Here is a 14,994-nt window from a genome sequence, read left to right as displayed (position 1 = left end):
TCTTCTGAGAACCGTGTAATTTTATCTGACATGTTATATATCGCTTTCACGGTGTCGAGTGATATTCAAATTTACTGGCAACTTTCTTCGATACGCTGTCACAGTATTTCAACGCTATCTATCATTTGTTGCAAACCAAAGGTATTTGCGAGCACGCTTCGTGTATCGAAGTTGGAGGATTTTAAGTCCAGCGATCGAGTTGTCAATCAAAATGAGATGGAGCACCATCGTGCACGAGCCATACACGATCCACGATTTCGAGTGGCACGCGTTCTAACGATAGCTCCAATTATCGAAGAAAAAACAGGCGTGCACTTTCTGCGAATGCTAACTATAACGCGTCGATACGTTTCCCTGCCATTAAGTTCCGTAATAATTTCTAAAATCGATCGGAGTCACGTGTCCACATTTATTTCCGCTTATCTTCGCATCGACGCGTAACTAAAGTCTAAATACGGTAGCGTGTACATCAGGGAACATAATTTTTCATCGATCGGTGACGGCCTTGAAGCAACGCCGGCGAAGGCTGCTCTCTGTACGCGGCAGCAATCAGAAATAAACCAAACCCCTTGAACACGCCATCAAACCCGTAATCACTTGCCTTTCCCTTGCAACAATAACCTCGTTGGTAACGAGGTTTCGTGAAAGTGTCGCGTTAGAAGGCTCGTTACGAACTTCCAAACATCTTCTTAAGATTCTATCGGAGTCTCCGTGTATTTTATGCGCAGATTCCGAGTGGTTAATTTCTCTCGGTGCCACTTCCGAATATTTACGCCGACGAATCACGGCACCGTGAACGATGAGATATTTCATCGGTGTGGTAAACCTCTTTTACGCCCTGAGAATATCATCGATGTTAAATTTCGTCGTACGACTCGATATCAACGAGTTACGACACGACGGACACGTTCTTTCTCCTCCTCTTGCTTTTGTCGGAATTTATCACAAGTACACGACTAGATGCTCCGAAGATTTTGTACGAACAACGGTTTACGATTTCGACGCAAGAGATATCTACTTTTTTATATTTTTATTTATATTTTCCTGGTTTGCATTCCGGATGGCTCGTGCCGGGTTTCGCTCTTTTTATAAAATGTCCAGCGCAAATGAAAATTAACGAAGGTATTCCGACAAAAAGCGATACAGATAAACCGAAGCGTGTAACTTGCATTCAGACATCGTTTCGTTATCGAATCAGAGGTGTATCAAGATCGATATTCGCGATAATTCAAGCTCTGACGCGCATAGTGCTTACGAGAATCGAAAAACATGTAAGTGACAAATTCATTATTCTTGTAAAACACGATTATGCTAAAATCTCTCCAGATCTCATTTTCCACCGGTTCTTGATTTTCAATTTTCTTCTGTTCGGCACCATCGCCTCATCCGTATAAAACGTAATATGAACGACATCGTATCACGATGTATCTCAGCCGTAATATCGCGCGAACCGAAATTGCATCCTGAAATATCTCGTCCGCGAATATCAAATGTTTAGAAACTCACCTTTTTGGATCGGGGACGGTGCAGAAGGACCTGGGTCTGCGCCGGAAGTAGGAACTCTCGATCCAGTCGGCCTCGTCCTCGAAATCGTAACGAGACAAACCCCTCGAGTAGGTCGGATAAGGTTGACGGTACATAATCTGCAGGGATCGTCGGGGGTAAGGGGCGTCGCAGAGGTTCTCATCGCTGGGCACGCTTCTCACGCAGGCGGAGAGAATCGAGGTTCTCGCGGAGGCGCAAGGTGACGGGCCCCTGGTCGACAGGCATCCGAAGAACCCACCACCCGATTTCTCCACCGCGTCCAATTGCCGGCTGGTTATGCAATACTGCTCTTTAATGTCCTCGCGTGAATAAAGCGGGGTCGCCCTGCGATCCCAGTCGATGCTGATGCTGCCAGCAGGCGCCCCGAAACCACCGTGTAGATCCACCTGGGTCGAAACGTCCACCTGTCACCCACACAACGTTCGCTCTGATTAGTGGAAAATCGATGGAGGATACCGGCTTCGATTCAAAGTGTCGGACCACGATTCGAACTAAGGTTAATTCGATACTGTAGCGCTAGTTTAACGCGTTTGACGCTGTCGATGCATATGGTGCGTCTGTTCAATTACAATGGCTATAAAGAGTATTTGCACGTGGCCTTATTTTTCAACGAAACGTTCCTTTGTCGAGTCGTACGTTTCACGATAAATGTAACGTTACGTAAATATGTACTCTTTATAGTCGCTGTATTTAAATATCGATCCTTACGTACTCGTCCACGCGTTTATACTTTTTTGGTAGATAAGAAACTAGCCATCGACGAGTAAAATAGCTACATCTTGCGACTGTCGTAGACGAGCGTTAAAGGATTAGCGGTCGTGCTGCATATCTCTACGTAGGATGCCGACGCGAACGTGATATCCTTCGAATAACAAGCTTCGATAAAAGCAATTTCAAGAAGTGATCGAAAAAGAACACAAGCAAAAAAACGTTAAACGTCCCTCTTTCCATTTCATTGGGATCCGATTTCAGTCATTAAAACAGAGATCAATTAACAACTGACAATATCGATATTCAACTGACACCTCGGCAGTATTGCTCGTCCAGATTTATGAGCCCCATTTACGCCATCGCGAATTGCGAATCCTGTTAATTTGTCAAATCGATAAAACATCCCAGTTAACCACCAATTACGGTTCTTCTTTTCATGTAAAAAGAGAGATATTTTTTTGGTAGGAGAAATTTCGTTTCTCATTCAGAATGCGTTCTACCTGTTTGCGCTTCTCATCTTTCGATGAAATTCACGATATCGCGTCGAGCTTCCGAAAGCCTGCACATGCCGATATTCGATAGATCACCGATACTCGTCAATTTATAATTGGCTTCGCAAAATTCCGACTTGCAGTTGCGTCGTGATTTTATTTCAATTCGAATCGACAGCGTTGCAAATAACATAGAGATTGATTTCTACATGAAAGTTTGTTTGCCGCTCTATATCGTACGTCGATTTCATTTTGATTTCCTTAAATCAAACTGTATGCTCTGTATGGCCGCTGGTGCTTTCAGTGTTGCACTCGTAGGTTTCACACTCTTACGCCTTTACCGTACGCCGATATCTTTTTTCACGTTCTAACGTCATTATCGAATTCCAAAATAATCGCTATCATCCCACGTATCTCGAGCGAGCGCCGATACTCGTTAATTTTTAATCGTTCTCGTGAAAAAAGGAAAGGAGCAAAAACGGAAAAGAAGAGGAGAACGTTCTTCTATTGCGCGCGTTAACGCGTCTGTCCCAATTCGTCGCATCTGAGCGTTCTATCGATTTTCCGGATAGATCGATACCATGCGTGGAACAGAAACTGTAACGCTATTAGCGTCACATGGAATATTGATACAGAGCGTGCGACTTAAAAGGACCGAGAGCGTGTTTCAAACGGTCGATGCGTCGACGTACCAGTGGCCATTGGAATAGGACATTTATATCGTTAGCGTGTCGACCCGAACGCACCATGTAACCTCACTATCTCTCTCTCTCTCTCTCTCGATCTCTCTGTATTTTCAACGGCTGATTAAATTGCGAAACGGGCACGATGCGGGTCGGCTAATAGAGTACCTACACCACTGCAAACGTTGAAGGTGGCCCGAGTGAAACTCGGTATGGAAATTGTATGGAAAAGTTTGATAAAAGAGTTATAGAGATTTTGCATAGTTCTCATTCCATTGTTTTATCTTATTATTGTATTATTGCTATATTATTTTACCTCGAACTTTCTATTTCACGCCAATATCCTTTGAAATTTAAACCGATCGTACTTTACGTACTACTTTGAGAAACATTTTACGTAATAAAAATACCTATTCTTCGACATTTTCTTGTTTCTGTGTATAAGCATAATGTATTTGCAAAATGTTTCAAGCATAATTTTACCAAGTACAAAGATTGGAACAAATACGGTGTTGGAAACTCGTTCAGAACGTAGCCAATACCTCCGAAGCTTGCGTTTAATAATACAAAACGCGAAGCGATCTAAACTGTGCTGAAAGAGTTGCTAGCTCGAAGCTTACCCGTAACTCAGTGGAATGACGGGAGAAAAAGTAATAACGGTTAGGAAAGTTTAAACAAGTAGACAGTTGCTATCGTTCCTTTTACGAATTCATTATTTTAATAAAAATACGAGAAGAATTAGCCGCGACTTAAGCAACAAATTATAAACACAAAAATTGAAGTCTCGTGTTCACCGATATTACGAATATCTAAAAACGTAGCGAGTTTAAATAAAATAAATTGCAGATACAATTATACGAGTAAAATTAGCTCTACTTTTGTTTTAAAACAAACACCCTGTATATCGTAAATCAGTAACACACACGTAACATTTTACCTTTAACGAACTTCACGGGAAGCCGAGCGTCGTGCAAACTTACAAACCAACCAATTCTCCATCACTAAAGATCAATTTCCCATACCATTGGCCAGATTCCGCAAGATTAACGCAAATTGCAAACACGGAACGAGATTAACAGTAGCGTTTACCAGGGACCGATTGATCAAAGGTTAACAAGTTGATTGCCACTCGAACGACGAAATTCGATGCAATGGATTCCATTTTGCTCGAACGTTGCCACGCTAAACGGCCGGGACAAAATCACCAAACAGAAATAGCGAGCGTTGGCGTACCACGAAAATGGCTACGTAGGGCGATAAAATGGATTTTCTCAGCGGTTTTCCAGTATCCGCTTATGGTCGATCGAAGGAAATTCGCTTCGCCGCGAGCGTCTTCAAAGTCTCTTTGTTCAAATGTCACAAAGGTCCCATTATTGCGGGCCGAAAGAACGTTGCTTATCACGTTCAATGTCGGTGCATGTACGAACACGACTACACACAGGATACCTCGGGGCAGATGGTCATTTTATTAGGTCGTTTTATAAGTTTCGTCATCTTTGTTTTGATACTAAATTGTAAAGAAGAATTATAAGCTCGATATTCTTTCTCGTTTTCTATCGCACACCTTTCATTTAGGAAATATTTTTTTTTGTAACCCTACTTGAGAAATCTTCGCGATTTTACTTTGATCGGATAGATCTTAGACAAAATTCTTCCGAACTTCGACAATCGATCTTTGACATTTTCTTACGTCTAAACTTCGCGTATAAATTGAACTGGCATTTTTCAAATTTCTTTAATTTGCAACTAGCAACGATTCATGCTCATCGAATGGCATTAGGATTGTTTGAGAGTTCGGAAGGTTGCGGGGGAATAGGGCAGTTCGGAAAGTGCATTTAAGAAGCTCGGGATGAGAATGCGCGAAAAAAAGCGAATGAAAAACGGGAGAAGGCAGAAGTGGAGGAACTGAGGAGGACGGTGACCGATAAGAAACTTCTATATCGAATGAAGAAGTTAGAGTTCCTGGAAACAATAAAATTTTGAGCAAAGTTTATGAAAATTAAGGAATCGCAAGGGAGAAGCGAATCGACAAGTTTTATGTTATAACGTGGATACAAATTTTTGTAAAGTCGAATGGTAACCGATAAGAGTCCAAAAGTACATTCAATGCATTTCGAGATAAAACGGTTTTTCAGCTACGCTGTTCTATAAGATTCAAGCGTCTAACGCGTTTCTTGCGTTTAACATTAAGTCGCCTCTCCACGAAATATCTACAACTTGTATATACTAAAATGATGTACAGCGTCCGTAGAACGATACTTTACCGTTGACTCAACTTTGACCAAAACGTGTTATAGATCCATACTCCCGGTTTTCGCATTCCCCGGTTCCCCAGCAAACGTAAATTTAGAACGTTTCGTTGTAAGAAACACAACATTATGCGGCTCGTATGTACCGAACATTCCGTGCAAGAAAGGGTACAAAAGCGACGACAGTAAGGCAAGAGAAATTACACAAGTCTAATGCCGTCTCTGTTGTCGATTTCCGATAGGGCAACTGATCATAATGAGTTAAATACGACAGCAGACTGTTTTGCATTTACGAACTTCGCACGTATTAACTGGTTGGTACTAATAATGGCGAAGAAATTTTCGAAAAAAGAAATTATCGAGGCAAAGCGGTATTTGTACTTGAGATATGTGTTACTTGAACGATTTGCGAGTAATTAATTCAGGGGAAAAGATTATACGTAATTCGTAAAAATTGCTTTTCAATGCCTTTGAAAATGTGTAATAAAATTGCTTCGAGCGAAATTGGCGTTGAACGTCATCTCTGATGGTAGTTTAGGTGCACGACTTTTAACAGAATCGGAACGAGAGATCTAGAAGTTCGTTTTCAGTCAATGACGTTCGCCGTGTCGGGATTCAATTTTCTCGAAAATGCACAGAGAAAAGAGGCAACGAAGATGAGGACGGCGCGGCCCCTTAGTTGAAGATGTTACGAGTATACGATGCAAAATTGAAGCTTCGCGTTAATTCTTAATCCGCGCTCCTTTACTATCTCGTGCGCTCGTCGGATGAAGAGAAACGAGATTGTTGGAAAGGATATACGACGAATTAATACGCAGCTAAAAGCTGTCGAACTTTCTCACGGATTAATTCGTTCGATTTAACGAAAGATATCGAGCTGTGAAATAATCATTGGAAACAAACGATAAATATTTTTCCTGAACAAACGATATCGGCTATTTATCATAAATTTCAGTTTTCAGATACCGTGTAGCTACTCTAAAACCAGAGACAACGTTATCCGCTTGCGTCAACGAACATCGAGGAACGACGACTAAATGACACAAACAGCCACACAGCCAGGGCACGATGCAGGAAATTAAAATCGAGATACTGTATATGTCGATGTGTATTTCACAGCTGCAATACGATGCCATTGCGTACGCACGGACAGCCACGTTCCGCAGGACATTTTCATTTCGCGCGAGACGCGTCGAAAAAACGATAATTGATCGTTAGGGACTAATTAAGAGTTTCTGCTTTGGTGGGTGGGACATACGAGTGGTCATGTTCGTTCCAATTACACCAACGCCTCGATCTTTCATTTTCGACACCCGTGAAAACTGCGCACCGATATCGCGCGAAATAATGATCGCGATATTCCGGGCAAACGACCATGCGATGATAATGGTCCCGCGTTGCAGAAACCTGGCCTGTTTTTAGGTGCGTGAAAAATTCACACCTTCCGGTGACGTACGCTGATAATGCATCCAGCTGGAGATTCCGCGCGATTAATACGCGAATTATCGAGCGATTATCGAATGAAATTAACGTTCAAAGAGAATTTGGTTTTCGAAAATAGCGGAGTATAAGGAGGGAAAAATGATGGCGCGAAAATGGACCTACTGGTCTGCTGGTAAATACATTCGGATTTAACACTGTTGCGGTTCTTTGACTTATTTTCAATTTTGTAGTCCTCTTTTTATACGTAAAGATTTGGTAAGTTCGTGGAAAATACAAAAGCACGGCACGTTATATCTTCGCTTGAAAATCGTGTTTTGATCGACTCTTTAACTAATTGCAACAATATAATTTACAATACATCTTAAATGGTTGAAATTAGCTGAGACAAGATTATGCAAGAATAAATTATTAAGCTTCTATTCTCTGCATAATAATTGGCACGGTTCCACGGTAATTATCCTAAATGCTGTTGTCTTAAGTAAATGAATTGTTAATCGATTTTAGGTGCGTTTGTTACCAGCGCGTCATAATATCTCTAGCATCTCTCGAAATACAATGAAACAAATTTCGTGGTGCGGGCGTAAAATGTTTTCCGGTGAAAAAGTTACTATCGTTTCGACTGTAAAATCATGTACAGTTAATTACTTTCTGGGAAAAACCGTCCTTATTTCGCCTTGAAGGGAAGGATATGATACTGGTTTAAGAGTCGAAAATGGCAAAATCGCTTTTGTCGTTTCCATTCGTTGGAAACAGCGTACGGACTTATTATTCTCTTTAAAATCGTTCCTTTGCTTTTGTTTCACAAAGACCAGACGCCGTGCTTCTACTCCAATAATTCTCTTTGTTGTTATACCACAAAAAGGTGAACAAAAATGTTCCCTAACGAAGATCGATAATGCGATGCGAGGTTCTTACGTGCACACCAAAGAAATTTTTTATCGACAAACGCGTCGCATTTTGCAATAGGTAATATATGGCACGCGTGATTTCTAAATCACGGGACCCATTTTTTCGTCGAAAAGTTTAGAATGAAATAAAACAATATCGCGCTGAACGCTACTTTCGCATATCTCCCAGACGAATTTTTCATTCAGAATTTTTTAAATCTTTGGAAATCTTATTTTTGATATATTTCACTCGCTTATACGCTTCCACGCGATACACAGCGTGTTAAAATTTCACTGCCTTTAATTAAATAACGAAATATAAATAGGGTTGTGCTTGAAGATTGTTCGAGAGAAACGTGATAAGTTCGTTTCAATGTATTCCCCGAGTTTGATGCTCTTTTCGTAGCTGAGACGGAAAACTTCGTTAAAGAAGCATTTAAGAATTAGACTAATGCAGCCGATTATGATTTTACGCTGTGTTGCATCTGTCTGTCTATGCATATAATATCAGATTTTCACAAGACCGAAGACAGTGCGATAAAAATGTCTACATTTCTCTTCGTACGTTTCCTCGATCTTTTAACTGTCCAGAAGAAAAATACACGCAAAACTCTAGATTTGCAGTTATGCGACGAAGGTTGTCAAGCGAGGAAAACTGTTTATATAAATGGACATTTTAAAAGTTACGAGTGCCCGTCGCATATGGTCCTCGAGAACACGCGACATCTTGCGAACATATACTTCCCCTCGTGACAGTAAAGCAACGTGCTGTTATGTGACGCAGTAAATCTTTGCCTTTTATAAAATATTTCACCTGTGAGAAAGGACATGACAATTTCAATCTGCATAAATATTTTCCCAGCTAGAGAAATTACGCTGCACAACGTTGTTATGCAAAATTTACGAGTAAACAGAACCGACCACCTGCATGTATGCTCGGTCGTTTTAAAAGCATCGATAAATAAATCGCAGAAATCTTCGACTCTTCTAATTCCAACTACATAGAATGGTGGCGGGAATCGACACAAAGTCATTGCTGATGTTTCATTAGTGAATCGATGATAAATTCTGTTCCCGGATAGCGACACCGTTTTATTGAAATCCGGCCGCTGAAGATATCATCGATAAACGATGTTCTCTATAACCATACCGAGCATAATCTCGCGGCGGAGAAATTTTCTAATCCGCGGAAGATGCTGAAAATTCCTCGCCGCGTAATTCCATTTATTGGAATTCGAGCGTGAAAAGATCAACAAAAAGGAACCCTCGATGAGAAAATGGAACAGACCTCTCTCTCTCTCTCACACACACACACAAACACATACACTTTATCGTACGTTCGTCTGCCGCTCGCTCTCGATAAAACTGACCCACATTCGATCGGCGGGAAACGAGTCTTCGAGTGCATCATTGAGGCGTACCGTGCACTTATTCGAAAGACGAGAGGATGACACGAGGATGAGTTGCGAGTTTCGATTTGAGGTCATGCACTTTCCTATTCGTTGGGGGGTGAGTGGGCAAAGAGAAAGGAAGGGGAAAAAAGAGAAAGAAGGAGGAGGAGGAGAAAAGAGAGAGAGAGAGTAGGTGGGCGAAGGCAGATGGCAGGGGTGAAAAGAAGAAACGAGAACTCCTCGAGCAGTAATCACGATTAATTAAAGGCTTTAAGCTAACTCGAGTTCTTACGCTTTCTAGGCCTTTTATGACACTTTCAATGGTTGGCTCGCCTTAAGGCTGCCTTTCCAGAGATTCCTTGTGAATTACGCGGTATCATTGTTTATCGAATTTCCAGCGATAATTATCGATCGAGGTCGCACAGACCTTATTAACGAACAATTCTCTACCAGGTTTGACTCGTCTCTACTGCGAGATTCCTGCTTGCAATTAATACTTACCGGAGGTTTTTAACGCGTTTGAATCTGTTGGGAAGTCGCTCGAAGGACTCATTACGACCAGGATATATCTTAATTAAATGGTAATAGATGATTTTCTCTATGCCCCAAGCGCGATTCAAACTGAAAAATAATTTTTCGCGAAATTTTCGATTTTATCCTTTTGTATTTTCCAATAGTTTTAGAAGGTACGTATATTCCGTCACTTTCTTCCGAATTCGAAAAATCTCCTAAAACGTTACACCAAATTTATCGTTGATAAACACGTAGAATTGATAGTTTTATGTGTTGTACATATAGAAAGAAAAAAGAATAAATTCAACTGCTGTCGAATGAAATCCGAATTCGTTTATACACACACACATCGGTTTTCATTAAGCTGCTTCCACAATTTCAACACGCTGAACGAAATTTCACATTTTTTTTTTCGTCGAAATGGTTTCGAGAAACAGCCTGCGGATATCAAAAATCCAATATTATTGGATTTTCTTGGAAATAATCGAAGTAAGCTTCGTTGTTTATCGAAAATGTTAAATGCGTAAAAGGATACACGTCGCTTTAAACGCAATTCGGTCGACTATAGCAATCGAAGTGATTTAACGACGAATTGGAATTGGTTGAGCATTTCGACCAGGTAAATTTAACGTTTAACAAATGTAAAACGTTCTACTGATAATTATGGACAAAGAAAACTGTTCGAAAAAGAAGAAGGATAAAGTTAAGTATCGTAAGAAATTAATTAGGAAAATTAATCGCACAGAGCAAAACCGTTTACGCTCTCGATAGCTAATATCGCGTATGTAGTTACAGTAACTGAGACAAATTAATCGTTTCTCACACTCTCCAGCCTCTGTGTATATATTGTAGTATAGCAGAACTCTGGTTATCGAGATAGCTTGCAGCTGAAAATGTCTGGACAGCGTTATGAACTTTCTGGATAAATATTTCCACTCTTGATCTTGAGAATGCACGGTTTAATGTATAGACCACTTGCAAGTGATACAGACAGAAAACAGGTCGTTCCTCGTGAACGTAAAAGCCAGGTACATAAAGTATCTTGTTTGTGATTCATTATCTTTAATGAAATTTATCTTCGAAGGTTCCTTTGCTATAAGTAAGATGTACTATGACGGTCTCTATAGATGATTATTTATTCGTTCAAAGTCTAAATAACATTCATCAAGAGTTTGAGGTCATTAACAATATTATCGATGAGAATCAAGAACGCGTATCGAGTACGCTATTATCGTAATTTGAATTTCCAACTCTTTGTGCGCGCTTGGATAATACTTCCCCTAATTATAAGGGGCTCTCGGTATTTTTACCAAGGGGAACAATATTTTTAGTGACACGTAGCTACATCTACATGCGTACGGTATTAGGTCGAAACATAATAGATATTTCCAGTGATATTCATTGAACCGAATTTTAGTCAAGCACATGTATTTCACGTATTCGGAAAATCGATCTTCTCGAGAATAAAGGCTAATAAATATACGTACGATCTTATTCTATTTTTCCTTTCCGTCTAATTGCTACAGAAACGAGTTAGTAATAGTAAATAGTAATAGTAATAGTAAATAGTAATAGTAATAGTAAATAGTAATAGTAATAGTAAATAGTAAATAGTAGTAGTAGTAGTAAATAGTAATAATAGTAATAGTAATAGTAATAGTAAATAGTAAATAGTAGTAGTAGTAGTAGTAGTAGTAGTAGTAGTAGTAGTAGTAGTAGTAGTAGTAGTAGTAAACAGTAGTAATAGTAATAGTAATAGTAATAGTAATAGTAATAGTAATAGTAAATGGTTAGTAATTAGAAATAACCGCACAGTTCTGTACTAATATTTATATAACTGTTGCATAAATGCATACATTTATCGTAATATGATAACGATAAGCTATCGTAAGCTTGTTGTTCCGTAGTCCTCGAAATTACTTTTATCTATGGTGTACGAAAGATTTATAAATAAAATAACAGCGTAAACAGTGTAACTTGAAAGAATAAATTACCTGATCTACGTGTAATTGACCTGATTACACGTGGATGGATATTTAAATGACGCGATTAATTCGCAATTTAAAATTTGCCTAAAGTTACACTGTTACACCGTACTATCTTTCGATCTTATCATGAACAAGAAAATGTATCATAGCGAAAGTTTAGTTTCTTTAAAAACTTATTCGTTTAGTTGTGGGACGAGTCGAAAGCTATTCAACCTGTCTTGCATTTTCACTAAAGATTTTATAATGAAATCCACGCGTTGAATATTTAAAGCATGATTTAATTAATTCCCTGGTATTTTATTATCTTCGACGCTGTATTCTATTTGACAGAGAACATAATGGAATTAAATTTCCTAAAATTCTATTACGACGATAATTTAAATATCTTAAATGGCTAACCCTGTTTTACCGTAATTCTCTCGAACGTTTAATTTATTTTGCACAAATTACATTTGCATACCGTCAAGTTCAATTCTTCTCGTAATAAAGATCATTGTTGCATTCTCGTTTCGTGGCAATCTAACAGAATTTTTTATTTTTCTCGCTCATTTCGAATTCCGTTCAACGTTCGTTCGCATTTTCAACATCGATCGAAAGAAGGAAATACAAGGAATTAATCAGATTAATAGTCATCGATGAGTGAATTGCGAAGCGGAAATTGCAACATCGAGAGAAGCGCAAACTGGCTCGTTTATGATCCGCTTGATGGCGATAATATTGAATTACATCGAAGAAGAAAAAGAAGAAGAAGAAAAAATGAAATAAGAGTATGAAACGAGAGGTCGAATAAATCAATGGATTTAAAAGATTACGAGTTTCTTAGAAAGGATCGCGGCATCCATTCATTCATGAATCCGCCCGCACGTTTTTCGAACAGCCCGCCGGCCCGACCTAATATCTCTTCGCTGAATTTAACAATAATTTATTTGCGACATCGAAAGCCTCTGGCGATCATTGAATTGCAAACGTTACGACGACAAAGGTGTGAAATGAAGAGCGACGAGGTAGGGAGTTGTCGCTGTAAAGATCAAACGAGATTCTGCAAGAAATAAAGGAATAGGGTCGGCGGAGGCAATGCTCCGGAGAAATTCAGATCGAGCAATTTCGAAATCGCGCTACAACGCTCGACACCGAGCAAGAAATTGAATGGACGTTTGAAAGATCCAGCCGGATGAAAAAATATCGAAGATGCGTTAAATAGGACTCGAAGTAGCACAGAAAGTTTAAAAAATTGAATCGGGCAATACAAAAGGAAAAAAAAAAGAAGGAAAGGGATTTTCGATACGAAAAATGGGGTTTGATCGCAACGAAGAGATAAATTTTTAGCAGTTTGAATTTTTATCGGTAGGTACGTAAATTTCGGTCAAAACGCATAGCGCGACAGTTTTTTGAAAAAGGATATTTTCCTGTAATTTTCAGAAATTATTGTGTATGTAATCAGAGTAATTCATCGATAGGAAAGCTAATACAATTATTAGAATTAAATATTAAATTAATAGAAAAGCAATTAATTCCACTTTTATTTTTTTTTATATCAATATAAGTGTATATAAATTTATTATTATTATGCGTATAAATCAAATAAAGGAAAGTCAAATTCCGCAAATTTTGATAATTAGAAAACAGTTAAAAATGTTATCCGGAAAAGCACCAGATATATGAAAGTTGGCTGAGTTCTAGAGGGAAATTTTGAAGATTCAAACAACATCTGGCAGCTGTTACTCTGTTTGAAAGACGCTCGCTACTTAATAGGCTTCGACTGATCTAATTATCTCCGCAATAAAGCATCGTAGTTAATGACGACGTAACCAGAGTCGACACTGATTAAACACGTAAACATGAAAAATTGAACGAGACAAACACGAAAAAAGTTCTGATACTGCCCTAATAATCGCAGAATTATGACAAATATTTGTCAAAAATAACTCTCCTGGTTCATTAACCGCAGTGAGAGAAAGGACGAAGCAAAAAAGAGGGTGACAATCGATCGACTGTTAACCATCATTACGCGTGTAATTTAAATATTCATCGTTTAATAAATTGAAACTCACAATTACTGATCGAATAATCTAAAACAGAGAGATGGGAGTACAGCTGACAATAACAAAGGAAATAAAAGATTATACAGAGAGACCGATTCTATACGGCAAAAGATAAGAATGAAAGTAATAGAAATAAAAGGTAAAGAAAGTAAATGAATAAATGGAGTAAAAGCATCGTTCTTTAAAATCTTTACTTTCGTAAACTTGGCAATCATTAAGTCGCGGAATTCACCGATCAACGATAAAAGTAAATCTACGTAAATAGATCTTAAAGGATTATATCGTACAATCTTCTATAGATCGAAACGTGACAGTAATTAAACCCGAGAAAAGGGAGACAAACATTCGACACGATCGACTCTCCTTTGAAACTCAATTTGTTCTTAATCAACGACCACGAAAAACAGCGTTCAAGCTCAGCTGGAAACGCGATTGAAAAAAGCCGAAAATTTGAGTCGACAAAAAGGGAGATTCGCACTAGACGCATTGGCGGGGATACGATTCTCAGCGCGAAGGGAAATTGCCGTCGCAATCCCGACCCATTCACCACACTCGGTCAAATTGTCTTCCTGTCGCGATACAGCAGAAAACGATCGAAACAAGCTTCGATCAAAGAACCTAACTTACATCGATATCGAAACAAGAATCAAATAAACCAAACGAATCGAGCAGCACATCGTTCAGCTCAACAGTTCGCGTAACATTATCAAAAGCATCCTGTCAGAAAAAAAAAACAACAAGGAAAGGAATCGCAAAACGTTAATATACCTGAGAATGATATATTGAGGTGGTCTTGCCATCTGTTCGGATGCTGGGAGGTGTAGTGATGTTCGCGGTCGGCAGATTCCTCGGATTCATCGCGATTTCGGGGCCAGGGTGAATCTTCCTGATCCCCTGGGTACCGGCGGAGGGACCCATGGTCGGGGCTTTCACCATCGTTGGCCGCACCCCGTGTGCTTGGTCCTCGCTGGCCCACGGAACGAAATCCACGCAAGGAAAAGGAAAGCAGGCAGGCAAGCACGCACGCACCGAGGGCTAAGCAGAGGCGAGC

General features: G+C 39.5%; 1 protein-coding gene across 4 annotated transcripts in view; it reads right to left on the bottom strand.

The window, feature by feature from the left end:
- Positions 1–14,994, bottom strand: part of LOC100744306 — a 60,252-nt gene that overhangs the window by 44,998 nt on the left and 260 nt on the right. For all 4 annotated transcript variants that reach the window (XM_033323493.1, XM_012391298.2, XM_012391299.2 and 1 more), the window contains exons 1-2: positions 14,712–14,994; positions 1,507–1,949 (exon numbers count right to left, since the gene is read on the bottom strand). The exon at positions 14,712–14,994 is cut by the window's right edge and continues 260 nt beyond it. In XM_033323493.1, coding sequence (XP_033179384.1) covers positions 1,507–1,949; positions 14,712–14,879 — 611 coding nt within the window. In that variant the 5' untranslated portion in view covers positions 14,880–14,994. The remainder of the gene's footprint in view (positions 1–1,506; positions 1,950–14,711) is intronic.

This window comes from Bombus impatiens, unplaced genomic scaffold (genome assembly GCF_000188095.3).
Source record: "Bombus impatiens unplaced genomic scaffold, BIMP_2.2 scf_1055, whole genome shotgun sequence".
Lineage (NCBI taxonomy): Eukaryota > Metazoa > Arthropoda > Insecta > Hymenoptera > Apidae > Bombus > Bombus impatiens.
This window is presented reverse-complemented; position numbering and strand designations above follow the sequence as displayed.